The sequence below is a fragment of the Monodon monoceros genome, unplaced genomic scaffold (genome assembly GCF_005190385.1).
Source record: "Monodon monoceros isolate NGI ecotype Baffin Bay Population unplaced genomic scaffold, NGI_Narwhal_1 Super_Scaffold_3, whole genome shotgun sequence".
Lineage (NCBI taxonomy): Eukaryota > Metazoa > Chordata > Mammalia > Artiodactyla > Monodontidae > Monodon > Monodon monoceros.
Window position 1 is genome coordinate 58,591,959 of NW_021703780.1, and position 23,001 is coordinate 58,614,959.

General features: G+C 42.1%; 1 protein-coding gene across 8 annotated transcripts in view; it reads left to right on the forward strand.

Annotated features, from left to right (window-relative positions):
• ULK4 (unc-51 like kinase 4) overlaps window positions 1–23,001 on the forward strand; it is a 512,654-nt gene that overhangs the window by 437,677 nt on the left and 51,976 nt on the right. Inside the window, exon 36 of one of the 8 annotated variants that reach the window (XM_029242050.1) lies at window positions 11,043–11,288. The exons of the other annotated variants lie outside the window; for them this stretch is intronic. Within the exon in view, the coding sequence (XP_029097883.1) occupies window positions 11,043–11,090 (48 nt within the window). The 3' untranslated portion in view covers window positions 11,091–11,288. Of the gene's footprint in view, window positions 1–11,042; window positions 11,289–23,001 lie in introns of those variants that run through there. 8 annotated transcript variants of the gene reach the window in all.

The following is a 23,001-nucleotide window of genomic DNA, read 5'->3' on the forward strand; positions in this document are numbered from 1 at the left end:
AACACAGGCAAAAATAAATAAGTAAAATAAATAAGTTTAAAAAACAAAAAAAAAAATGAAACTTTTTTGTGGTTAAATCTTTTCCACAAAATTCACATCCACTCTGATACTAATATGCACATCTCAGATATCTTTCTTTGGCAGTAATCTTCAAAGACCCAGAACTCTTTCTTTGTGTAAATGGTATGTAGCCACACAAGGGGACTTCCTGCCACCCTGTTTGGAGAGTATGTGGAAGTTGAGTGGGGGAAGAGTAGCAGACAGAAGCACCTGCAGAGCCCGCATTAGCGTCACTCTCCACAGCTCATGGTTATATATATATTTATGGACAAGCATGAAGCCTCCAAAGATGCTTAAAGCAGGTTTACCAATTTTAAAATGTCTGTCCGTATTTATTCATATTTATATAAATATATGGTCTAAGCAGAAAAATAGCCCATAAAGAAAATCCCCCAAAGTCATGATGGAGGTCCAAGAATTTAGAGCTGAAAGGAACCTAGGATATCAGATGGGACACCCTTTCTTTGTAGCCAAGGCTTTGGGTCCCTCCAGTGTAACGGAGGAAAACAAAGAACACAGTGGCTAATAGAACCGAAAGAGACTTGACAGACCTCCAAATGAGAGTGGATGAGGCAGCCTGTCAGCCCAATTCAGAGAAATAATTTTAACAAAGATTTCTATAGGTTAAGCTCTCTCCAATTTGCAACCCCTTTCACAAACCTCCAATTCCGCACTCTTCCTATCACCATAGCAACACTCTTCTAATAAACAACTAGAAGGGAAAAAGCGATTTTGCAAATGTGACTGTCTCCTACCCTCAGTTTTGCCATTGTGTGTGTGTGTTTTCCTCAGTTTTCCTATCCTGTGAACTTTTATTCTCTCTCAAGATCTTACCATTTTATAATAAATAGCACCTGGCCATTAAAATGGGGAAGCCAGGCCTGGAAGCTTTAATAACTTGGCACTATGTATTTCACTTAGATCAATGGTTCTCAAGTGCCAATCCATGGCCCACCTGCTTTGGAGTCAATTAGACCCCAGTCCAGACCAGCTGAATCACAATCTCTGGTCAGCCCAGGAGTCTGAATTCTTAATGTTCTCCACTGAGGTGCTACCAGGTTTGCCAGTCATGATTTATCTTATATTATACGTGTCCTGAATAGCCAGCATCCCAACTGTTTATATGTCCTTTACAGCAAATAGATGAAAAATAAAACAGCTCAGTTCAAACTGCCTGAATGATAAAAAGAAACTACAGGATCTGTTTCTGACAACTTCTCCCCGCAAAAAAAAGAAAGAAAAAGAAAATTATCACAAGATGACACTACCCTTAGTTACCCTTAGGTAAGATATGAAAGAGTTCAGAATTTTAAAAATACCAGACACTGAGGCAAAGAAACAGCACTGCAGGCCAAGGTGAGTATGAAACATTTGCTGATTTCAACTCTTTCCCCGGACAGAGGCCCAGTACAGATCCCCCAATTCTGATTGTCTATCCAACTTCTCAGCATTAACTTTTCCATGATTTTTAGTGTATCTCCATTTAAAGGGAAGTAAAAGGCGTCACAGTCACAAATAGAAATGAGTGGTGACTGAATCGCCAGTTCCCCTCTGTGAATGCAGGTCTGTTGAGGTTGTGTACACCATCGGGTTTTACTATTATACCATTAATTTCCATAGATGCCCCTGGCAGTCAGTGTGCAGTTTGAAATTATCCAGGTCACACTTGTCTGCATGATTCAATTTAGTGACTTGATCTGAAACATTTCTGGATAATGTCTTCACAGTTTATTCTGACTCTGATATAGTCTGAAATGGGACCTTCAGGAAAGATTCTCTCTCACGCTGTCTGGATTTATCATGGCCATGCATAAGTCATCCAGAAGTATGTTATTTTCCTGCCCTCTGGGTCTCAACGCACCATGCTTTGCTTGAAGAAAGAAAAAAAAAAAAAAGATTTGTTTCAGAAATTTCAGCTGAGATGACTAGAAAATATTTTTGAAGATTGATTAAAGTTGGTTTAAAGGTTAATACCAAGCTTCTTAAAGAAAGGATCTTAAACTATTACCTTGCTTGCTATATACCATCTGGCCTTCCGAAGCAGCACGGTATAGGCTTACTCCATTGAGCAGCTAAGACTTCTGGCTTCTGACCAAGACTGACGTTGGGAAGATGGGTAGCTCTAAATACTGTCGTTTTATAGCACTAAGTGTCATTAATCATGATGAAATCAAGTGGTTTCTTGCTTAGACTTGACTGTTCTCCAGAATTTTTCCTAAAATCGCTTGAATATTTGACTGGAATTCACAAATGTTGATGTGGCCCTCAGATCCGCTTTGTCATTGGTGCTTCTGGAGTTGATCGGCTTTGAAATGGAAATGTAGGCTTGTTGATTTGTGTTTTATTTTTTCCCTCTTGGCTGGAGAATTTGTACTTACTGGAGGAATCAGCCTTGTCCTCTAGGCCATATAGTGGTCATGCTCAGATTTCCAGTGGGTGCAGAAGAAAGACTCGTGAGCTTTTAAGATTCAACATCCCAAGATCTTACTTCTTTTAATTATTATCTTGTACTGCTACACCATATATTTCTTACATCTTACTTTCTCTTTAAAAGCTATTTATTTTAGCTTATAGAAAACTTGGAAAGACACTTAAGAGGAAAGAAAAATTATACCATAGTCCCAGATAAATTATTGGTTATAATTTTGATATATTTCCTTCTAGTCATATATCTACTCATTCCATATTAAGAGATATTCACTGATCACTTGCTCTTTATAAGGCACTAAGGAAGGCTCTGAAGTTATTGACAGTCAACCAAACAGAGACCAATTGCATTATTAGGTATCTCTCATTAAATACAAATGGATAAAACAAAGTGCTTAGAAATTTGCCTTAAACAGCCTTAGAGCTCTATTCCGTGGGCTTGGCAAAGGTGTTAATGATGAGGGAAGCGGATTGCAGAGAAAAAGCTCATTTTCACCTTGAATCTGTAAAATACTTAGGAAAGTGTGTAAGTAAATATAGAAAAAGGAGAAACTGAGGAATCCTAAATGACGTCGTGACACTTTTGTTATCTTGGGGTTGGGGATGTGGAGAGAAAAGAAGATCATAGGAATAACCTCAGGTAGACGTTTTTCTTCATGTTTTTACTTTTTTCCCAAGGATCTAAAGGCACGGAATTAATATTAAACAGTCAGGTTTTATTCTATAGTTGTGCATGTTATTATCCCAAGAACACTCCATTTTCTTCAGGTAATTGGAGTAGATTAGCTGTCAAGAACCGTGGAGTAGATGCCCAGTTTGAATTGACTCGCCCAAATGTTTCTGCTCGCTTGATGAGTCCCTTACATGCATCACTGCTGTACCATTTCCTCGACTGTTGGCCCAGAGGAGCTCCCTGCCCCTCGGTAGACAGCCTTGCCTGACACAGTCCATACTAACTAGATCTCTTACCCTAATGAATGGTTGCAGGCCCGACCTGCAGAACTAACATTTACCTAAGTCGGTCTGGGGGCAACTCCCTTCTTTCACCCAAACGGCCGCTGTGCCTGAAAGAGTTCATTATGGAGTTTACTAATAGCCCGTGTGTGTGTGTGTGTGTGTGTGTGTGTGTGTGTGTGTGCGTGTGTGTGTGCGCGCGCGCATGCGCGCGCACACGTGTGCATGCTACATGAGCAGACTCCTTGGTCTTTGGGAAACTGCAATGCCAAGTGCTAAGCTGCAGATCTCATGTGACTCCCTACAGAGCCTGGCAGATGGACCATTCCTTCTGGTCTCCCTCTGGCCTCCTCACCTCGTTTCTCTATGACCTTTTTAGCCACTGTGAGCATAACAGCATGGCTCAGTAAGAACCCTTACCTCCAGACTACTTCCCTGGCTGTGGCTGGACTGCTTTCATAGGCTTAGCTCTGCTGCCTGGAACTATTATGGAGCCCAAGTGAAATTATGGGCATAAAAGTCCTTCTAAGCCACAGAGTGCTGGGGCCAAAGGGTTCTTTGGAGTTTTTAGATGCCTTAGGGGTAAATGGGTCTCTTAGCCTGTGACTTGGCTCTGGGCCTCTAACTCTCCAGTCACCCCTCACCTTGATGATCCACAAGCTTCTTACAGCATCATTGCTTGTCCATGCCCAGCCGTGGCCCCTGAACCCTCATTCCCAGATGGGTTTGTAGCACAGTAGGAGAATGGTTAGACCTCACTTAACTGGTTTTGCCTATAAAAACTGCCTAGGTAAGCATTGCCTGAGGAACTGGGACAATGTGTGAGCAGTGGCCAGCCTCGGGAAAGGTCCAAATGTGCTCAGATTGTCAGATAAGTCATGAAACTCATAAAAAAAGAAGTCAGTATAGCATTGATTTCCTTGGGAAAGCAAAAGCAGTCCCAGGAGGCTTGTGGGGACGAGAGAGAAGACAATTGAATGAAACAAGGAGGAAATAGGCATGCAGGGATCCGAGAGATGCAGAGCATCCTTGTGCTGGCAAATTCTAATGACTCTGGCATTGATTCTGGTACACTTGAGTCCAGAAAGCTCAGTGACGGCAGGATTGTAACATCAGTGGCAGGAAACAGCTCTCAGCTTCAGGGGAGAAGCACATTTAACTGTCTAAAGAGAAACCATTGGGGCTGTGGAGGTGAGGCCAAGTAATGTGATATTAATCTGAAACATCTTCATGCTTGTACAAGTTGGGAACTTCTAATCTTGGTGCCTATGTTTTAATAATCCTGTATGTTTCTGTATTTTTATTCCTTAATGCAGTACCATTTTTCAAATCTAATATGCTCTTCCAATAAATACCCTTTCTTATGGAGAGCTTTATTTTTTCATTCAAATGGTTTTAAACCCGAAGATATATAAACAAAGGTGTTTATTGTTACATTGCATTAGTGAAAACTTGGAAATAATCTAAATATTCATCAATATGGGGACCTATTATGTAAATGTTGGTCTATCTGTATAATAGACTACCATGCAATACACAAAAATAATGAGGTGGAACTATATATATTGATAGGAAGAGATGTTTGTGGTATTGGGTTATAAAACTGTAGTTTTAGTAAGACTCCATTTTTATCAATACTGAATATATGTAACTAAATAAGTTTAGAAAAGAGTTTATAAGGAATAGGCATTACACTGTTAAAGTGTATTCCTCTAAAGGTGAAAGTTGTAGAGGGAAGTTTTCCTTTTCTTACCCATGTATATATGAATTGATCTGTAGTATGTGGGTTTCTTACAATGAGCATGTGACTTTTCTTTTTTAGAATTCAGGTTCCTTCAAAATTAAACAGCAGTGGAAAGAAAAAGATCACTAGAGGCACCAGATATTATAATTTTCTTGAACTGGATTCACTGCTCCCCAGATTAAGCCAAGAAGTTTGGAAAACCTGAAAAACCAGAGATTTCAAAGTAACCAAAAGAGCCATTGGATGTTCCCCAACATCCTCTGTTTAAGAATTTGAACTGTTGACACACACAGCAACTTGGATGCATCTCAGAGGCATTGTGCTGAGTGAAAGAAGCCAGTGTCAAAAAGTTCCATACAGTAGGATTCCATTTATCTGACACTCTCAAAATGACAAAACTATGGGGAAGAGATCAGTGGTTACCAGGCTTTGGGAAAAGGGGCAGCAGAAGGGAATTAGTTTTGGTGATGGAACTGTACCATATCTTGATTGTGGTGATGGTAAACGTGCAATTTACATGCCAAAATTCTTAGTGACAGAAACATATATTTTACTGTACGTTAATTAAAAAAAATTTTAAAGAGGTAAAATAAAGGGGAACCAAGGAAGATTGTGTGTCTGTCCCACATAAGAACTTGGCTGTGGTCTTCTGGTTTGTTCAGCACCATATATCCACCTACTCTGCAGGCCTCGCTCTCCTTGGCTGAGTCCCAGGGGCAGCCTTACCCTCACCTCTGCCCAGGATCAGTTCCTCCACCTATAAGGGATTGTTTAGTTTCTATTTGAGTAAATCCCATATCAGGAAGCCCAGCATCTTTCAAGGCTTTATGTTGGATTTACATATAGGCCTTCTGTGTAACTTCCTGTCTGTAACTTCCACCAATGGAATCTAATTTTGCTCACTGGTAATAAAATAAAACTAAGTCCAACCTCTCTTAAAACTCCAGAAACTTCTGTATATTGCAGTCACATCTCTGCTCTCTCAGCATCCCGCCTCTCCTCCTCAGAACTGTTTCTTTGCTCATCCTGCTACATGCTGGTTTCCAGACCCTCCACCCCTCTGGTCTCTTTTGTCTGCCGCCTCATTTGTCAGCATCCCTCTGAAAATGCAGGGCCCAGAGTGAATGTGCTTCTCCGTCTGTGGTCTGACAATAGAGAACAGAGCTGGCCCACTCTCTTGCTGATTCTAACAGTTCTTAATTTAGTGACAGTGATGGTTTCTTCTCCATCTGTAGAAACTGTATCACTCTGTGGACTGAAAGTGTGCAAACACTGCCTTTTTACACATGCCGCTGTGAAGCCTCAACTCCCCATCCTGTTCAGTAGGAGCGGGTTCTTTTGTCGTTCACTGCAGAATTCCGCATTTATCCTGTTCAGTTACGTCTTCCTCGGGTGACCATCCTGAATTATCCAGATCACTTTGCATCCTGCAGTGTTCTGGCGTCTGGCATAGCTACCTATCTCCCCACGCTCAGGCTCAGACCTGCCAAGTCTTCATCTCCATTATCTTCATCCTCTAAGACGTGAAGAAGGGAGAAGTCTGAACTTCATTTCTGCCCCATTGCCTCTGACTCAGTGGGAGAGCCTTTTCCACAGGAAAAGAAATGCCAACATGCCCTAAGGTTTCCTCTGCCTGTGTTCCTTTCCAAAAAGGTCCCTCTTGTGTTCTGAATGTTGTCACTCTTTATTGGTGACTGTTAACGGTACGCCTTGATACCAGTTTAGGTGGCTGGGGCAGGATGGCTCCGCATAAATACAAGTTATCATGCTAATTAGCATCACTGCATACTTAAGCAGGTTGGAAACCTCACGGCCTCCTCTGGTACTTCGTAGGTCTCTAGTTATTATGAAATTACTGCACATCTGCGTGTCTTATTTCCGTAATTGCTGCACTTGGAAGGTGACTACTGGTCTCTTCCAGAATGAAAAGGTGTCAATTATGTTCATAATTGCGAATTCTGAAGCAGCTTCTCTTAGTGGGTCCTGGAGGGGAGTGTGCTGGAGATGACAGAGAAGGCAAGTGGCCGGGGCCCCGGTGCCAGTGCGAGGGCAAATGGCTATGAACGGAAGTAGAGATTCCATAGAGAGAAGTGAGAAAAAGATCTCAAGGAAAAGCAAGTTATAAATGGTCATCGACTTGAGGACATGGGGAGGGGGATGGGTAAGCTGGGACGAAGTGAGAGAGTAGCATTGATATACGTACACTACCAAACGTAAAATAGATAGCTAGCGGGAAGCAGCCGCATAGCACAGGGATGTCAGCTCGGTGCTTTTTGCCCACCTAGAGTGGTGGGATGGGGAGGGTGGGAGGGAGACGCAAGAGGGAGGGGATATGGGGATCTATGTATACATATAGCTGATTCACTTTGTTATACAGCAGAAACTAACACAACATCGTAAAGCAATTATACTCCAATAAAGATGTAAAAAAAAATAAATAGTCATCGAAGCACTTTGTTGGCATGACTAAAAAGTGCCCTTGCTATAATGAGGTAAATTAAATAGGCCAGGGATTTGGTGCAATTTCCTTCTGAACAAAGTCCCCTGTGGACTTTGTACAGCAAGATATCTTCTTCTAGCAGGTTGCTCAGGATGTGAGGATAAAGGTAGAAGGTGCCAGATTGTCCTTTTTCTTCCCCTTCTAGAAACCAGGGGTTTAATTCCAAAAATTGTTTTTTCTCATTTCACCAAAAATAAATAAACCGCCCCCAAAGCAAAACTTCTGTGCTGGTCCACCTTATCAAAAGCTTGGAAACATCAAGTCAGAGAGCCTAACATATAAATGCAGTGTTATCAAACACTGAGCTGTTTTATATAGTTATTGCTAAACTAGTTGGTCAAGGGACTGCATTCAATCCGGAGCCCTTACCTAAAACATCTGCCAGTGTGTTCTAAAGGCCCTGCTCTTGATGGGATGAGCGGGGGGAGAGGGGTTACGTGACTTCTGGCAGGGGTCCCTCTGGTTGCTAGTCTGGCTCATGGTGCCCCTGTCCTCTGTGGCCTTTACTGTGTCCCTCCAAAGCATCAGGCACTGTCAAAGAGGACCATTTCTAAATGACCTTGAAACAGTTAAACTGTCCATCCTACCCATCAGCGTGAAGTGACTTAGGGAGAAAGAGAAGAAGACACTTCATTAAAAACAGCTTACAACTTCTGTCAAATGGACTTCGCACATGACCACCAATAGATTGCATGTGAGCTTTTCTTTTATCCCAGAATCCCCAAACATGTACCCTATTGACTGTAAGCTTCTTTTGCCTTAAGTCTGCCATTGACCTAATATTTTTCTTTTTACTTTTTTTCAACACAGGAGGGAGGATATAATGTAATCCACTATATGCGTGTTCTTGTGTATATACAAGCATGCAAATGGAACTTTCTTTAACTTAAGGTTAATACATTTTCCAACAAATGTAGGGTAATCTAGTTGAAGAGGAGAATTGGGAATTGTAGCCAGCAGGCGTTTCAATCACAGATTCTAAAGTGCACTTCAGTTAATAATGAAATTCTTGCAGGAATTAACTGCAAACTTGTATTCAAGAATCGAATTTGAGGAGTTGTCCGTATTGATTTGTGAGGTATAATGGTACCTCTCGTGACCAGAATGCTGTGAATTTGCTGCCTGCAGAAAGAATGAGAGAGCGGGTCAGAGCAGTCTGTTCTTGGGGAGCTCCAGCTGTGCCGAAGCAAACAGTCCCAGTTAGTGGGAGGTCCAGGAGCCTCGTCATTGTGTACAGTGATTTTTACTGGAGTATGATAAAGACCTGGCTTTACTTTATTACATATATAAAAGCATTATTTTATATGTCTACATAAATATACACATTTATCTATATAGATGTGTACAGACATACACACGTGCATGTATACACATACAGTTAGGTGTGTGTGTGTGTGTGTATAGTATGTAAAATAAAATCCATTGTTTCATTAAAAACACCTTCTCAGTTCCAGGAACTTGGCTCCTCACATGCAATTTCAGTGTCTCTGAAAATCATTTTCAAGCAAGACAATGACATAAATCCTTGAATTTACTGAATGGATAAGTATTTGTATTGCAAGTATCTGCTTTACATAACATCACATAAAATCTGATTTCTTTTTTATACTTAATTGGAGTTTAACTCTTATCTTTCTTCTAAGAAACCAGTGAATAATTTATATTTAAATATAAATATTGTTTGAAAAGTTGTTTCTGTCTCTAATCCACACGTAGTCCATCTTAATTCTTCCAGCTGCCCAGGACACTCCCACCTCCTGGGCTTCTTTTATTTATTTATTTTTTAAAATATCATTTATTTATTTATTTATTTTTGGCTGTGTTGGGTCTTCGTTTCTGTACGAGGGCCCTCTCCAGTTGTGGCAAGCGGGGGCCACTCTTCATCGCAGTGCGTGGGCCTCTCACTATCGCAGCCTCTCTTGTTGCGGAGCACAGGCTCCAGACGCACGGGCTCCGTAGTTGTGGCTCACGGGCCCAGCTGCTCCGCGGCATGTGGGATCTTCCCAGACCAGGGCTCGAACCCGCGTCCCCTGCATTAGCAGGCAGATTCTCAACCAGTGCGCCACCAGGGAAGCCCCTGGGCTTCTTTTAGATGTCATTTTTCTGAGTGACCAAACTGATATTGTCACTTTTTGGATAGAGAGCTTTGCCTAGGGGATTCTTGGGAGAATATTGCCACGATAGCCACGTTATAGTCACCAGGGGCTGAGTGTACAGTTCAAGTGGTTCTTTAATGAAAAGCATATCATTTAAGCCATCAGAAGATCATAGTTTATGCTGTGAAGAAATGAGGGACATTCTTACCACTGTAAGAGGACCAGCACTGCTGGCCCTTCCCTTCTCCCTGCTAGTGTAGATAATCTCATTTGGCTGGGTAATTACCTCCTTTGGAAGGATGATGGTTTGTTTTTATTCTCGCGGTGCTAATGTTTTCCCAATCTATAGTTTTAGTACAGGATTTCCTTCACGGGGCTTCCCTGGCGGCGCGGTGGTTGAGAGGCCGCCTGCCGATGCAGGGGACGCGGGTTCGTGCCCCGGTCCGGGAGGATCCCACATGCCGTGGAGCGGCTGGGCCCGTGAGCCATGGCCGCTGAGCCTGCGCGTCAGGAGCCTGTGCTCCGCAACGGGAGAGGCCACAACAGTGAGAGGCCCGCATACCACACAAAAAAAAAAAAAAAAAAAAAAAGATTTCCATCACGCAAGAGGGAAACGTGCACAGTTTATCGTGATACGCTGGTTGGAAAACAAGAAAACCAAAGGAGGCTCTTCTGAGATCACGGTGCACAGGGTGAAGGAGGAAGATGTCCTTATGTTGCTTTTGATGAAGTGAAGAGAAAAATGCTGGCGAGTAGACGCCCAGAGAGAGAGGGTGCCTTTCGCCTCAAGCCTTTGCTTTTGCGCCTAATGTTCCCCCATTGTTCTTTCCACTTGCCCGAATCCCGTCCATCCTTCAAGACCCATTGCCATTTCTGCTCTCTCAGTAGCTGTCAGCCCCCTCCTCTGCTGTCTGCACACTGAATGGTTGTTCCCCCGACACTTAATCCTCTGTACCTGATGGTAGTTCTCTGTGCCCTGTTGTCTCTGATTATTGAGTTCTTATTAAACTTTTCATGTTTGCTCTGCTATATCACATTGCCTCTGTGTAGCTCTGCACACAGAGTAGATACTCAGTAAATGCACTGAATTTGCTAAAGGATCTCATAAGATGTTCAGTGGTTCCCCCCTCACTCAGCTTAGCCTTCTTATTCTGCAGAGGATTGATGACTGTTGCACAGTAGGAGATACAGTGACACTAACTAGGTATCTCCTCCCCAGCAGCCAGGCCTCCATCTTCTTTGTGTCCCCTTGTGTCCCCAGCACAGGCCAGGCACACCAGAGATTCTCAGAACCTGCTTGCCGAATTGAAAGAAAGAGAAACGACCGCCTTCTTGATGCTGCGGCCCCAGATGAGATAGCTGCAGCCTCTGAACCCCAATCTCTGGCTTGCCTGCCTTCCTGCTGAGCCAGACCTGCAGTGACAGTCATCATTCCTCAAAGCCAAAGAACTGGAATGCTGCTGGATCATGAAGCAGCTCAAGATAACCAGGTGTAGGCTTTGCTGCCTTCCCCCCTTTAGGAACCCAGGGAAGTAACTAACCTGTACCTCCCACAAGAAAGGGGAAACATTTCCAATCTTTTCTTTTTTTCTATTCTTTTTAAATTCTAAAGTCTGTCTGTTCCCCCTTGAATTGCGGTTATTTGCTTGTTACTTTTTGTTGTCAGTAAAAATGCCTCTCCATCACCTTATCTGCCTTTTACACCCCTTGCAAGTGCTCATGGGAGTGAGATTGGGGAGGGGGTGCTGGGGGGAAGAGGACTCTCGGCAAACCTGCAGGTGCAGCCAGCCCTGCCTGGTGGGCAGTAAGTAGGCAGGGCCATATGCATGGCGCAGGATCCCTGAATGTCAGTCAGCTCCTAGCCGGCCAATGGAGAATTAACTTTCTATAGCACAGGAGTGCCGAGACCACTGGAGTATTTTGTCAATACTGTAAATCCCGGTTAACAGAAATGTGTATTTCTTTGTCTTAGAGCTGAATTTAAAGTCTCTCCGTCTAGAGAGACTTACTTTCCCCACTCTTCTTTGTTGTTTGTTGCTGTTACTCAGCTAGGAGCCAGGATTTAGTTGTTTCTTCTCCTTCTCCAATCTCCACTCACGCACAGAGAGCTCTTTTGTGTATGTATGTGGGTGCATTTCAGATGACACTGTACTATTGATAATGTTTTTTTAAAAAACTTTTTTTCCGCAACACTGGACTTTAAAACTCCATTCATGTTACTATATGTACATGTAGTTCTTTGCATCTGGAGTACAGATCCAGGATGAACTTACAGGACCAAACGTAGGGCATGGGCAGGCTGTCTTTCAAAAAGTACTGAAAGATTGTTTGGCTTGATTTGACAGAGGTTTGACCTGCACCAGGTTAAACCCGTCCACAGTGGCTCTTGAGGGTTCTTGGCTTCTGCACATCCTTGCGGGATTTGGTATTACCCAACTTTCTGTTTGCTGGGCACTGACATCCATTTCGATAGGTGTCAAGTAATATCTCATCGTAAATTTAATTTGTGTTTCTCTGCAAACAAGTGCTTCTGTGAATTTTCTATTTGTATCCTTTGCTTATTGTTCTGTTGGTATCTTTGGCCTTTTCTGGTTGATTTGCAAGTATCGCTTATATGTTCTGGGTATTTAGATCTAAAGATGGCACATATTATCTCCATGCCTGTCATGCTTGTTAACTTTGCCTGTGATGTGCTTCGTTAACCAGAAAAAACATCAGCTGTTGGCCTTTGTTTGTACCTTTGGAGCCTTGCTTAAGAATTCTTTCCCTTATCCAGATCATATAGATAACTACCTACAATGTGTCCTTCTCACCTTAATTTTCAAAATGTCATCCTGTAAATCTTTGGTATATATTTATTTCTGTTTCTTTTTGAGTGAAGCAAAAATTTTGACTCGAGTTTTAATATGTTTGTGATGTAGTCTAGCAAGTACGCTGAGCATTGGCTGATTTGGCCAGAAGGAAGCATCCATCATTTCTTTAACCAGTGGTTCCCAAACTTTAGTGTTCATGGGAATCACCTGGGAGCTTTGAGCAAATACAGATTCTTGACCTCTACCAAAGATTCTGGTTCATTAGGTCTGGGGTCAGGCTCTGCTCTTTACCCAGTTCTAGGTGGTTCTGATGCAGGTGGTCTGTAGCTATTACCTTGAGAGCTACTACCTTACAGTAGGTCCAGCTGTATCAGGTACATCACTTTAAGAAACACTGTCCACAAAAATTCACATAAGGGACTTAGAGCAAAGGGAGCGTCACGGAAAATTTACCTGCAACATCAACCCAGCCTTTAGAGTGGGAGTCTCACTGGGTGGGAGGAAGCAAGGCTTCTGTATATGCAGGAGTTGTTGAATATTTTCTACCCCAGCTCTTTGCACACTAATGCTGAGTTTCTAAAGGACACTGGAGACTAGAAAAGGGTTTTCCGAGGCTGTTACGACCCTAATTATTACCTCTCATCTTATTTTAAAGGGGCCCCCTGAAGTAGTAATGGAATAGTGAAATCTTGGGAGGAAAAACCTTCCCAGGATCCGAATTTGCTGCATTATAAAGGGAAAAAGTAAGAACCAGGAAGACCTGGCAGTTAAGATCCATGGACTGTTTCCAGGCCTAAAAAAATGCAGTAAGATATAATTGCATGAAATTACTGAATCTTCAAACTCATTCTGAAGCAGCCTAGATGCCTTATTTGAAGGATGGGCCTCAGAATCAATTCAGAAGCCTGTTCAAAACTGAGAAGTGGGCTTCCCTGGTGACGCAGTGGTTGAGAGTCCGCCTGCCGATATGGGGGGCACGGGTTTGAGCCCCGGTCCGGGAGGAAGCCACGTGCCGTGGAGCGGCTGGGCCCGTGGGCCATGGCCGCTGGGCCTGCGCGTCCGGAGCCTGTGCTCCGCAGCGGGAGAGGCCACAACAGTTAGAGGCCCGCGTACCGCAAAAACAAAAAAAAACAAAAAACAACTGAGAAGCATTTTTGTCCAGGACCGTGGCCGGCGAAAGCTGTTCTCAGTGGCCAGCCTGGGTTGTGGAGCTGGGCAAGGTTAGCGAGTGTCCTCTTTGTCCCACAGACACTGGAGGAATTTATGCTAGGTGTATGAGGCTCCTGGGGACCCAACAACTCTCCCTGTTACTGAAAATTCGGCTGTAATTCCAACAGTTGTATAATCACATTCATCGTCGTTTTCAGGGTAATGATAGTGATACTCTCTGGATTCACATAGCACAGTTTACATAGGACTTTGCACTAGATTATCTCATGATAATAATGGCTGCCTTTTGTTGAGTGCCCACAATGAGATGGAGGCTTTATGTATATGACCCTTCATTCTCCCAAGAAATCTGTACTTTAATAGCTGGGGAAACAGGCTCAAAACCACTAGGAGAATTTCCTTTAAGTCTCGTAACCAGTAAGCAGCAGAGCTGGAATCAGAATTCAAAGAGCAGATTTTCTAATCATATATGGCCTATTTCGTAATTTAAAGAAAATTCAAGTTTATTTTCGTTTAAACCCTTAAACATTTGAAATGTAGCGTACTTATATCATTACTGAGTTTTACTAAGTTATGGGAAAGTTTTGTATCTAAATGTATGAAGAAACCATTATGGAATCACTAGATAAAAGCTTGGGCTCTCCACTTATTAATTCAGTGACTCCGGCTCCACCTCTTATTAATTCAGTGGTTTAAGGAGACTTATTTAACCTCTCTGGCCTCAGTTTCCAGATCTGTTAATTGGGTACAATAGCAATACCTATTTCATATAGCTTTTAGGAGGCTTGCATGACCTAATATATAAAAGTGTTTAGAAAAGTATCAGGTGCATGGTAAACAATAAATGTTAGATGTTTAAAAATTGAATATGGTGATATGGCATTTCCTTGGCAGATTGGAGATGTACTTGCTCTGATCACATACCAGAATATATTTAGGCTAGTAAAAACAATGTTTGCAAAGGTTTCTCCTTGTTTAATAGAACCTAGATTTTGAAAGAGCCACAGACCTGCAGGTTCTCCCTTTTGATCTGGGCTCTCCCCAGATCGATAGCACTTAAACATCTAGCTCATTCTTTTCTGGGTGGGGGGGGAGCAGTAAAGCTTTATTATTATTTTTTTAACATCTTTATTGGCGTATAATTGCTTTACAATGGTGTGTTAGTTTCTGCTTTATAACGAAGTGAATCAGCTATACATATCCATATATCCCCGTATCTCCTCCCTCTTGTGCCTCCCTCCCACCCTCCCTACCCCACCCCTCTAGGTGGTCACAAAGCACCGAGCTGATCTCCCTGTGCTATGCGGCTGCTTCCCACTAGCTATCTATTTTACATTTGGTAGTGTATATATGTCCGTGCCACTCTCTCACTTTGTCCCAGCTTACCCTTCCCCCTCCCCGCGTCCTCAAGTCCATTCTCTACGTCTGTGTCTTTATTCCTGTCCTGCCCCTGGGTTCATCAGAACCATTTTTTTTTTTTAGATTCCATACGTACGTGTTAGCATACAGTATTTGTTTTTCTCTTTCTGACTTACTTCACTCTGTGTGACAGTCTCTAGGTCCATCCATCTCACTACAAATAACTCAATTTTTTTCCTTTTTATGGCTGAGTAATATTCCATTGTATATGTGTGCCACATCTTCTTTATCCATTCATCTGTCGACGGACACTTAGGTTGCTTCCATGTCCTGGTTATTGTAAATAGCTAGCTCATTCTTGATGAGTTATGAAAACCATGCGCATATGACATGAAAAGCGCTTTTAAATCTTTTGAGCCATTGAGAGCTCAGTGGAAACGAGGTGTCCTAATAGCTCTTATGATGGAAATCACCTGGTTTGCAGTATAAATTGCCGTCACAAGCAGCCCCTTGTACTAGTCCACAGACACCCCACCCTAGAGGAGATGCCCACAGACACCTGAGAAAGAAACAGTCTGCAGGTCCGTTCCCAAGGCTGCCTCAGTCTCCACATGGCCACTTAAATGTCTCTGGCGCCATCTTGTACTAGTTTTAATATTGCATTTAAGTAAAAAAAAAAAAAAAAAAAAAAAGACCTGTTTCTAGAAATCCACAAGAAATATCTAAACTCATTTTCATAGACCTGTTACAGTTAATCATATCTTTTCAGACGCGATCCTTTATTCCTCAAAATCCATCATAATAGAATCAGTGGTACTGAGTCCTGCACAGTTCTTTTTAGAACAAAATTAACACATACTGGAATTAAGTTTTCTAAATGAATCAGTCATCTTCTACCAGTTATGGGGACGTCACTGATTAAGACCTCCTCATTCCAAATGCTGCCCATTTTCTTTGTAAGCCACAGTTGGACACACAATGTCAACAACAGTGTCCAAATAGTTTTTCTAGATTTGCTCTGACCACGCAGACCACGTGGCTGACTGCCTGCCGCTGTCACTCCGAGATGACTCAGGTGGCTGGCTGGCCCTGTTCATCAGGATTTGCCTCGGGGCACGTCACAAACCCTGGACTTTTCTTTCTGCCAGCATCGTGCATAGTACCTAACTACAGAGAAGATTCTCATTAAAGTGTTTTAGGATTAGGTAGCTATAAACAAATCTTCATTTGTGGCATTTCTCGTAGTACTATTATATTTATACTTAAAAAGCTACAGTTTTGAAGTAAAAACTAAATATAACTGTGCCTACTTACTGAATTCAAGACCAAACCCAAGTATTCATTTTTATGAAAATATGCAAACAACCATTTTTTAAAAACTAACACATATATATGGAATCTAAAAAAAAAAAAAAAGAAAAGAAAAAATAGAAGAACCTAGGGGCAAGACGGAAATAAAGATGCAGAGGTAGAGAATGGACTTGAGGACACGGGGAGGGGGAAGGGTAAGCTGGGACAAAGTGAGAGAGTGGCATGGACATATATACACTACCAAACGTAAAATAGATAGCTGGTGGGAAGCAGCCGCATAGCACAGGGAGATCAGCTCGGTGCTTTGTGACCACCTAAAGGAGTGGAGTAGGGAGGGTGGGAGGGAGGGAGATGCAAGAGGGAAGAGATATGGGGACATATGTATATGTATAACTGATTCACTTTGTTATAAAGCAGAAACTGACACACCATTGTAAAGCAATTATACTCTAATAAAGATGTTAAAATAAAAATAAAATTAAAATGTAAAAAAAAAACTAACAACACAGTTCAAACAGATGTGGACTTCTTAATTTATAACCTCAAACTTAATCTACAGGCTGAAATTATGTTTTGAGACCCACATTTTAAAAATACCTTCTCAACTCTGTATGCCAGAGAAACAAAATCTCATCTATTACCATTTATCACTCATGGAATGGAAGAACAAAAACAAGGGTTTTTTTGTCCATCTTACTTTTTTCACCTATATTTTCCTTCATTAGGATTTGCTCAAGAGGCAAGATAAAGAGTTGTAAGCAATTTTTGTCTTAAAACATTAATAATTTACCTTAATCCCTGGGACAATAGCAAAGGATATACCCATTAGTTAAAAGGTCAATAAAACTACATCCACAGGAGAAGGGAGGTCAAGTGACGATTCCCTGCAGCATGTGTGAGTTAACAGTAAACAGCTATCAAAAGAGAGGAGCTGGCAGCAGCTTTCCCAACCTCAGGACCAGAAACTAAGTCTTTCTTGTCTGTAATCATGGGAAGTTATTCTAGTGAGTGGCAGAGCCCCAGTCTGTGGTTTAGGTAGCATTGCAGGATAAACCAAAACACCTTCTGGAGTATTTCGATAAATTTCTCCATCAGAATTGCAGTTCTGTTCGGCATCAGCTGTTTATCCTGAGGTTCCTACTATGATAAAATCAGTAAATTTTTGTTTAGAAGGATGTATATTTGACCAAGAAAAAAAAATGGTGGTTGTGTCTTGGTCAGTGTGAGGGGAGGGAGGGGGACATCAGGCTGGAACTGGGCTATGTCACCTCCTCTTCCATCACAGAAGTTTAGCAAACCCTTGTGTTAGATTATTTACCTTTATAAGTAATCAGCTGTACAGGGACAGCAAAAAAGTGAAATGATAGTGTTTCAAAATCAGAAGTGAGTTTGAATTGCTGAGAGAGTAGATGTAATTGCCTATTTTACATTAAAATATTCAATCATTCAAACCTTTGAATGTTTGAGAGTATTAATGTTTTTAGAAAATGGTATAATATGTTTTTAAAATTTCAAAGAAAAATATATGGGCGAAGAGCAAAAGAAGAGGAAAATATTCCAAGATGTTAACTCATTCACTTAACGAAGATTTGAGTGCCTGTTATGTACAAGAGGCTGTTGTAGATGCTGGCATATGGTGACGAACTCAAAAAAAGACAAGTTCCTGCCTTCATGGAGCTGGCACACCAGCTGTGGGGAGGGGGCACAGCATACTAGTTGTTTTTTTTTTTTAATTGAAATATAGCCGGTTTACAATATTATGTTAGTTTTAGGTGTATAACACAGTGATTCAGTGTTTTTGCAGATTTTACTCCATTATAAGTTATTAGAAGATGATGGCTATAATTGCCTGTGCTGTACAATATATCCTTGTTGGTTATCTATTTTATACATAGTAGTCTGTATCTCTTAATCTCACACTCCTAATTTGTCCCTTCCCCTTTCCCTCTCCCCTTTGGTAACCAGAAGTTTGATTTCTGTCTTTTTTTGATTGAGGTGTAGTTAATATACAATATTATGTTTCAGGCATACATAATGGTTCACAATTTTTAAAGGTTATACTCCATTTATAGTTACTGTGAAAATATTGGCTGTATTCCCTGTGCTATATAGTATATCCTTGTAGCATATTTATTTTATACATGGTAGTGGGTTTTTAAAAATATTTATTTGTTTATTTATTTTGACTACGCCGGGTCTTAGTTGTGGCACACAGGATCTTCGTTGCGGCATGCAGGCTTCTTAGTTGCGTCACGTGAACTCTTAGTTGTGGCATACATGCAGCATCTAGTTCCCCGACCAGGGACAGAACCCGGCCCCCCTGCATTGGGAGCTCGGAGTCCTACCCACTGGACCACCAGGGAGGGAAGTCCCTATACGTAGTAGTTTGTACCTCTTAATCCCCTACCCCAGCAGTCCTCAACCTTTTTGGCACCAGGGACCGGTTTCGTGGAAGACAATTTTTCCACCGACAGTGGTGGGGGGTGGGTGTGGAGGATGGTTGAGGCGGCAGTGCAAGCAGTGGGGAGCGGCAGATGAAGCTTCGCTCAATCGCCCACAGCTCACCTGCTGTGCGGCCCGGTTCCTAACAGGACTTTGGGGACCCCAGCCCTACCCCTATCTTGCCCCTCCCTCCTTCCCTCTCTCCACTGATATCCACTACTTTGTTCTCTGTATCTCTGAGTCTGTTTCTTTTTTGTTATATTCACTAGTTTGTTTTATTTTTAGATTCCACATGTAAGTGATATCATACAGTATTTGTTTTTGTCTGACTTATTTCACTTAGCATAGTAGCCTCCAAGTCCAGTCACATTGCTGCAAATGGCAAGATTTCATTCTTTTTGTGGCTGAATGGTATTCCATTTTTGTGTGTGCTTTGGGGGGTGTGTGTGTGTAACATATCTTCTTTATCCATTCACCTGTTGGTGGACACTTAGGTTTCTTCTATATCTTGACTATTGTAAATAGTGCTGCTATGGACATTGGGGTCCATGTAGCCTTTTAAATTACTTTTCGTTTTCTTCAGTTATATATACAGGAGTAAAATTGCTGGACCATATGGTATTTCTAGTTTTAATTATTTGAGAAACCTCCATACTATTTTCCACAGTGGCTACACCAACAGTGTGCAAGGGTTGCCTTATCTCCACATCCTCACCAGTATTTGTTATTTGTGGTCTTTTTGATGGTAGTCATTCTGACAGGTATGGGGTGATATCTCATGGTGGTTTTGATGTGCATTTCTCTAATTATTAGTGATGTTGTGCATTTTCTCATGTGCCTGTGGGCCATCTGTATGTCTTTTTTGGAAAAATGTCTTTTCAAGTCTTCTGCTCATTTTTAATTGGTTTTTTTTTTAATATGTTGAGTTATAAGAGCTGTTTATATATTTTGGATAGTAATCTCTTATAGGTCATATCATTTGCAAGTATTTTCTCCCATGAAGTAGGTTATCTTTTTGCTTTGTTGATGGTATCCTTTGCTGTGCAAAAGCTTTTAAGCTTAATTAGGTCCCATTTGTTTATTTTTGCTTTTGTTTCCTTTGCCTTAGGAGACAGATCCAAAAAAATGTTGCTGTGATTTATGTCAGAGTGTTCTGCCTATGTTTTCTTCTGGGAGTTTTATGCTTTCTGGACTTATATTTAGGTCTTTAATCCTTTTTTTTTTTTTTTTTTTTTTTGCGGTACGTGGGCCTCTCACCGCTGTGGCCTCTCCCGCCGTGGAGCACAGGCTCCGGACGTGCAGGCTCAGCGGCCATGGCTCACGGGCCCAGCCGCTCCGCGGCATGCGGGACCCTCCCGGACTGGGGCACGAACCCGTGTCCCCTGCATTGGCAGGCGGACTCTCAACCACTGCGCCACCAGGGAAGCCCCTTTAATCCATTTTGAGTTTATTTTTGTATATGGTGTTAGAAAATGTTATAATTTTATTATATATATATAGCTGTCCATTTTTTCCAATACCACTTATTGAAGAGACTGTCTTTTCTCCATTGTATATTTTTGCCTCCTTTGTCATAGATTAATTTACCGTAAGTGCATGGATTTATTTCTGAGCTCTCTATATTGTTCCATTGATTTATGTGTCTGTTTTTGTGCCAGCACCATACTGTTTTGATTACTGTAGCTTTGTAGTAGAGTTGGAAGTCAGGGAGTCTGATACCTCCAGCTCTGTTCTTCTGTCTCAAGATCATTTTGGGTGTTCAGGGTCTTCTGAGTTTCCATACAGATTTTAAAATTATTTGTTCTAGTTTTGTGGAAAATATTCTAGTTCTGTGTAGCTGGGTCCTGGACCTTCTCACGGGCAGGGCATGTCCAGGAGTGGCTAAGGGCTCAGGGGGGTTCTTAAGGCAGCCTATTTGCTGGTGGGTGGTGCTCTGTCTTCACCCAGTTAGTTGCTTGGTCTGAGGCATCCCAATACTGGTATCTACATACTGGTGGGTGGGAGTGGTGCTGGGTCCTGAGGCTAATAAGCCAGAGGGAGGATTCCAAGATGCCATTTGTCAGCACCAATGTCCATGTGGTAGAATGAGCTCCCCAAATTCATTGCCGCCAGTGTCTATGTCCCCAGGGTGAACTCCATTTGCCCCTTGCTTGTCCAGGAGACTCTGCAAGATCAGCAAGTAGTTCTGACACAAGTTCCTTTCAAATGACTGCTTCTGCCCTGGGTCTCGGAGTGTGTGAGATTTTTGTGTGCATTATTTAAAAGTGGAGTCTCTATTTCTCACAGCCCTGTGGGTCTCCTGAAAGTAAGTCCTCCTGGCCTTCAGAGCCAGATGTTCTGGGGGCTTGTCTTCCTGATGCAGGACACCCAGGCTGGGGAGCCTGACGTGGGGCTCAGACCCTTTGTTCCTTGGGGAGAACCTGTGCAATTATAATTATTCTCCCATTTGTGTATTGTCCACCTGCGGTTATGGGTCTTGACTATACTGCTACTCCACCCCTCCTACCCATCTTGTTGTGATTCCTTCTTTATATCTTTGATTGTAGAAGATCTTTTCTCATAGGTTCCAGTCTTTTTCACTAATAGTTGTTCTGTAAATATTTGTAATTTTGGTGTGCCCATGAAAGGAGGTGAGCTCAGACTTTTTCTACTCTCCCTTCTTGGCAGTCAAGTCCTCTGTTCATTTTTCTTCATTCTTGTTTCCTCTTTGTTCTTTGGATTGCATAGTCTCTCTGTTGATATAACTTCAAGTTTACAGATTCTTTTTTCTGCCCTTTGAAATCTACTGGTGAGGGTCTCTAGTGAACTTTCTGTTTTCGTTTTTGTACCTTTCAACACCAGAATTTAATTTTTTTAAAAAAAAATTATCTGTATTGATATTCTCTGTTTGATGAGATATTGTCATCATACTTTGCTTTACTTCTTTAATCATGGTTTCTGTTACATCTTTGAGCATACTTATAACGCTGCTTTGAAGTTTACGTCTGTTAAACCTAGTGTCTGGGCCCTGTCATGGTTTCTGTTGCCTTTTTTTTCCTGTTTGGGTCATGTTTTTCTGTTTCTTTGCATGTTCATAATTTATTGTTGGTAACTGGATATTTAAGATAATATATTGTAGCAACTCTGGTTACTGGTCCACCTTCCCTCAGAGTTTGTTGTTGCTAGTTGCTTGTTTATTTGTTCAGTGACTGGCAAGTTATTGTAGTGGAGTCTGTTTCTCCTCACCCTCTCAACAGCATGGAGCCTCTCATGAAACTTTCTCAGGAGTGCAACCTTGGATATATTGCACAGTCACCCTGAGATGATCATGATTTCAGTAGGCTCTCTATCTCTTTCCCTGATCTCTCCAATAAGCTGTCTGCATTTTTGGCATCATATCAAACTGTTATCCTTTATTAATTGCTGAGTACCATCTTTGTTTTCAGAATGCTCTGGGAAAAAATTGCTCACAGTCTGATCCAATTAAATTTGGGCCCCTTTGCAGGGAATTTTTGAGGCTAGTCTTGAGATTTGTTCTGACCCCAGGAGGGCTCCTCTAAGCCGTCTCTTTGCTTGGTTCTCTCTGGTAAAGAAGTTGGCCTGCAGTTTAGGTTGTTGCTATGATGAAGCTACTAACCTCCCCTTGCTTGCTTACTACCAAAACCTTATTTGTTTTTGAGAGCATCCTTTGCCTTGAACTTCCTCACACTCTGTTCCAAATAAAGTCAGTTCCTGTGGGAAGAGCTTTGACGTTCTTCGTTCTTAAATCCTGCCTCTTCCCCTGGGCAAAATCTCTGAGCCACAAATCTGGAGCTGGGGGAGGGGACAGTGACCAGTTTCTCTTAGAGTGACACCCTTGTTTTGTGAGCAGCGTCAGGTGGGGGCTGAAGCCTCTGGCCTTTTCAGTTTATGTATTCCAGGGTGGATCCTCTGCCCTATGAACAAACAGGGGTGAGGGCCATCTGGGCACCAGTATTCTCAGTGTGCCACACCTGATGTTAGAGCATCTGCTCTCTGAGTGGGAGCTGGCTGGAGGAAGGGAGTCCCCAGCCTCTCAGCTGTATTTGTCTAGAGTTTAGCCTCTGCAACACATAGTTGGGCAGGATGAGAAGCACAGGTGGCTTGCTCCTCCTAGGAGTGTATCAT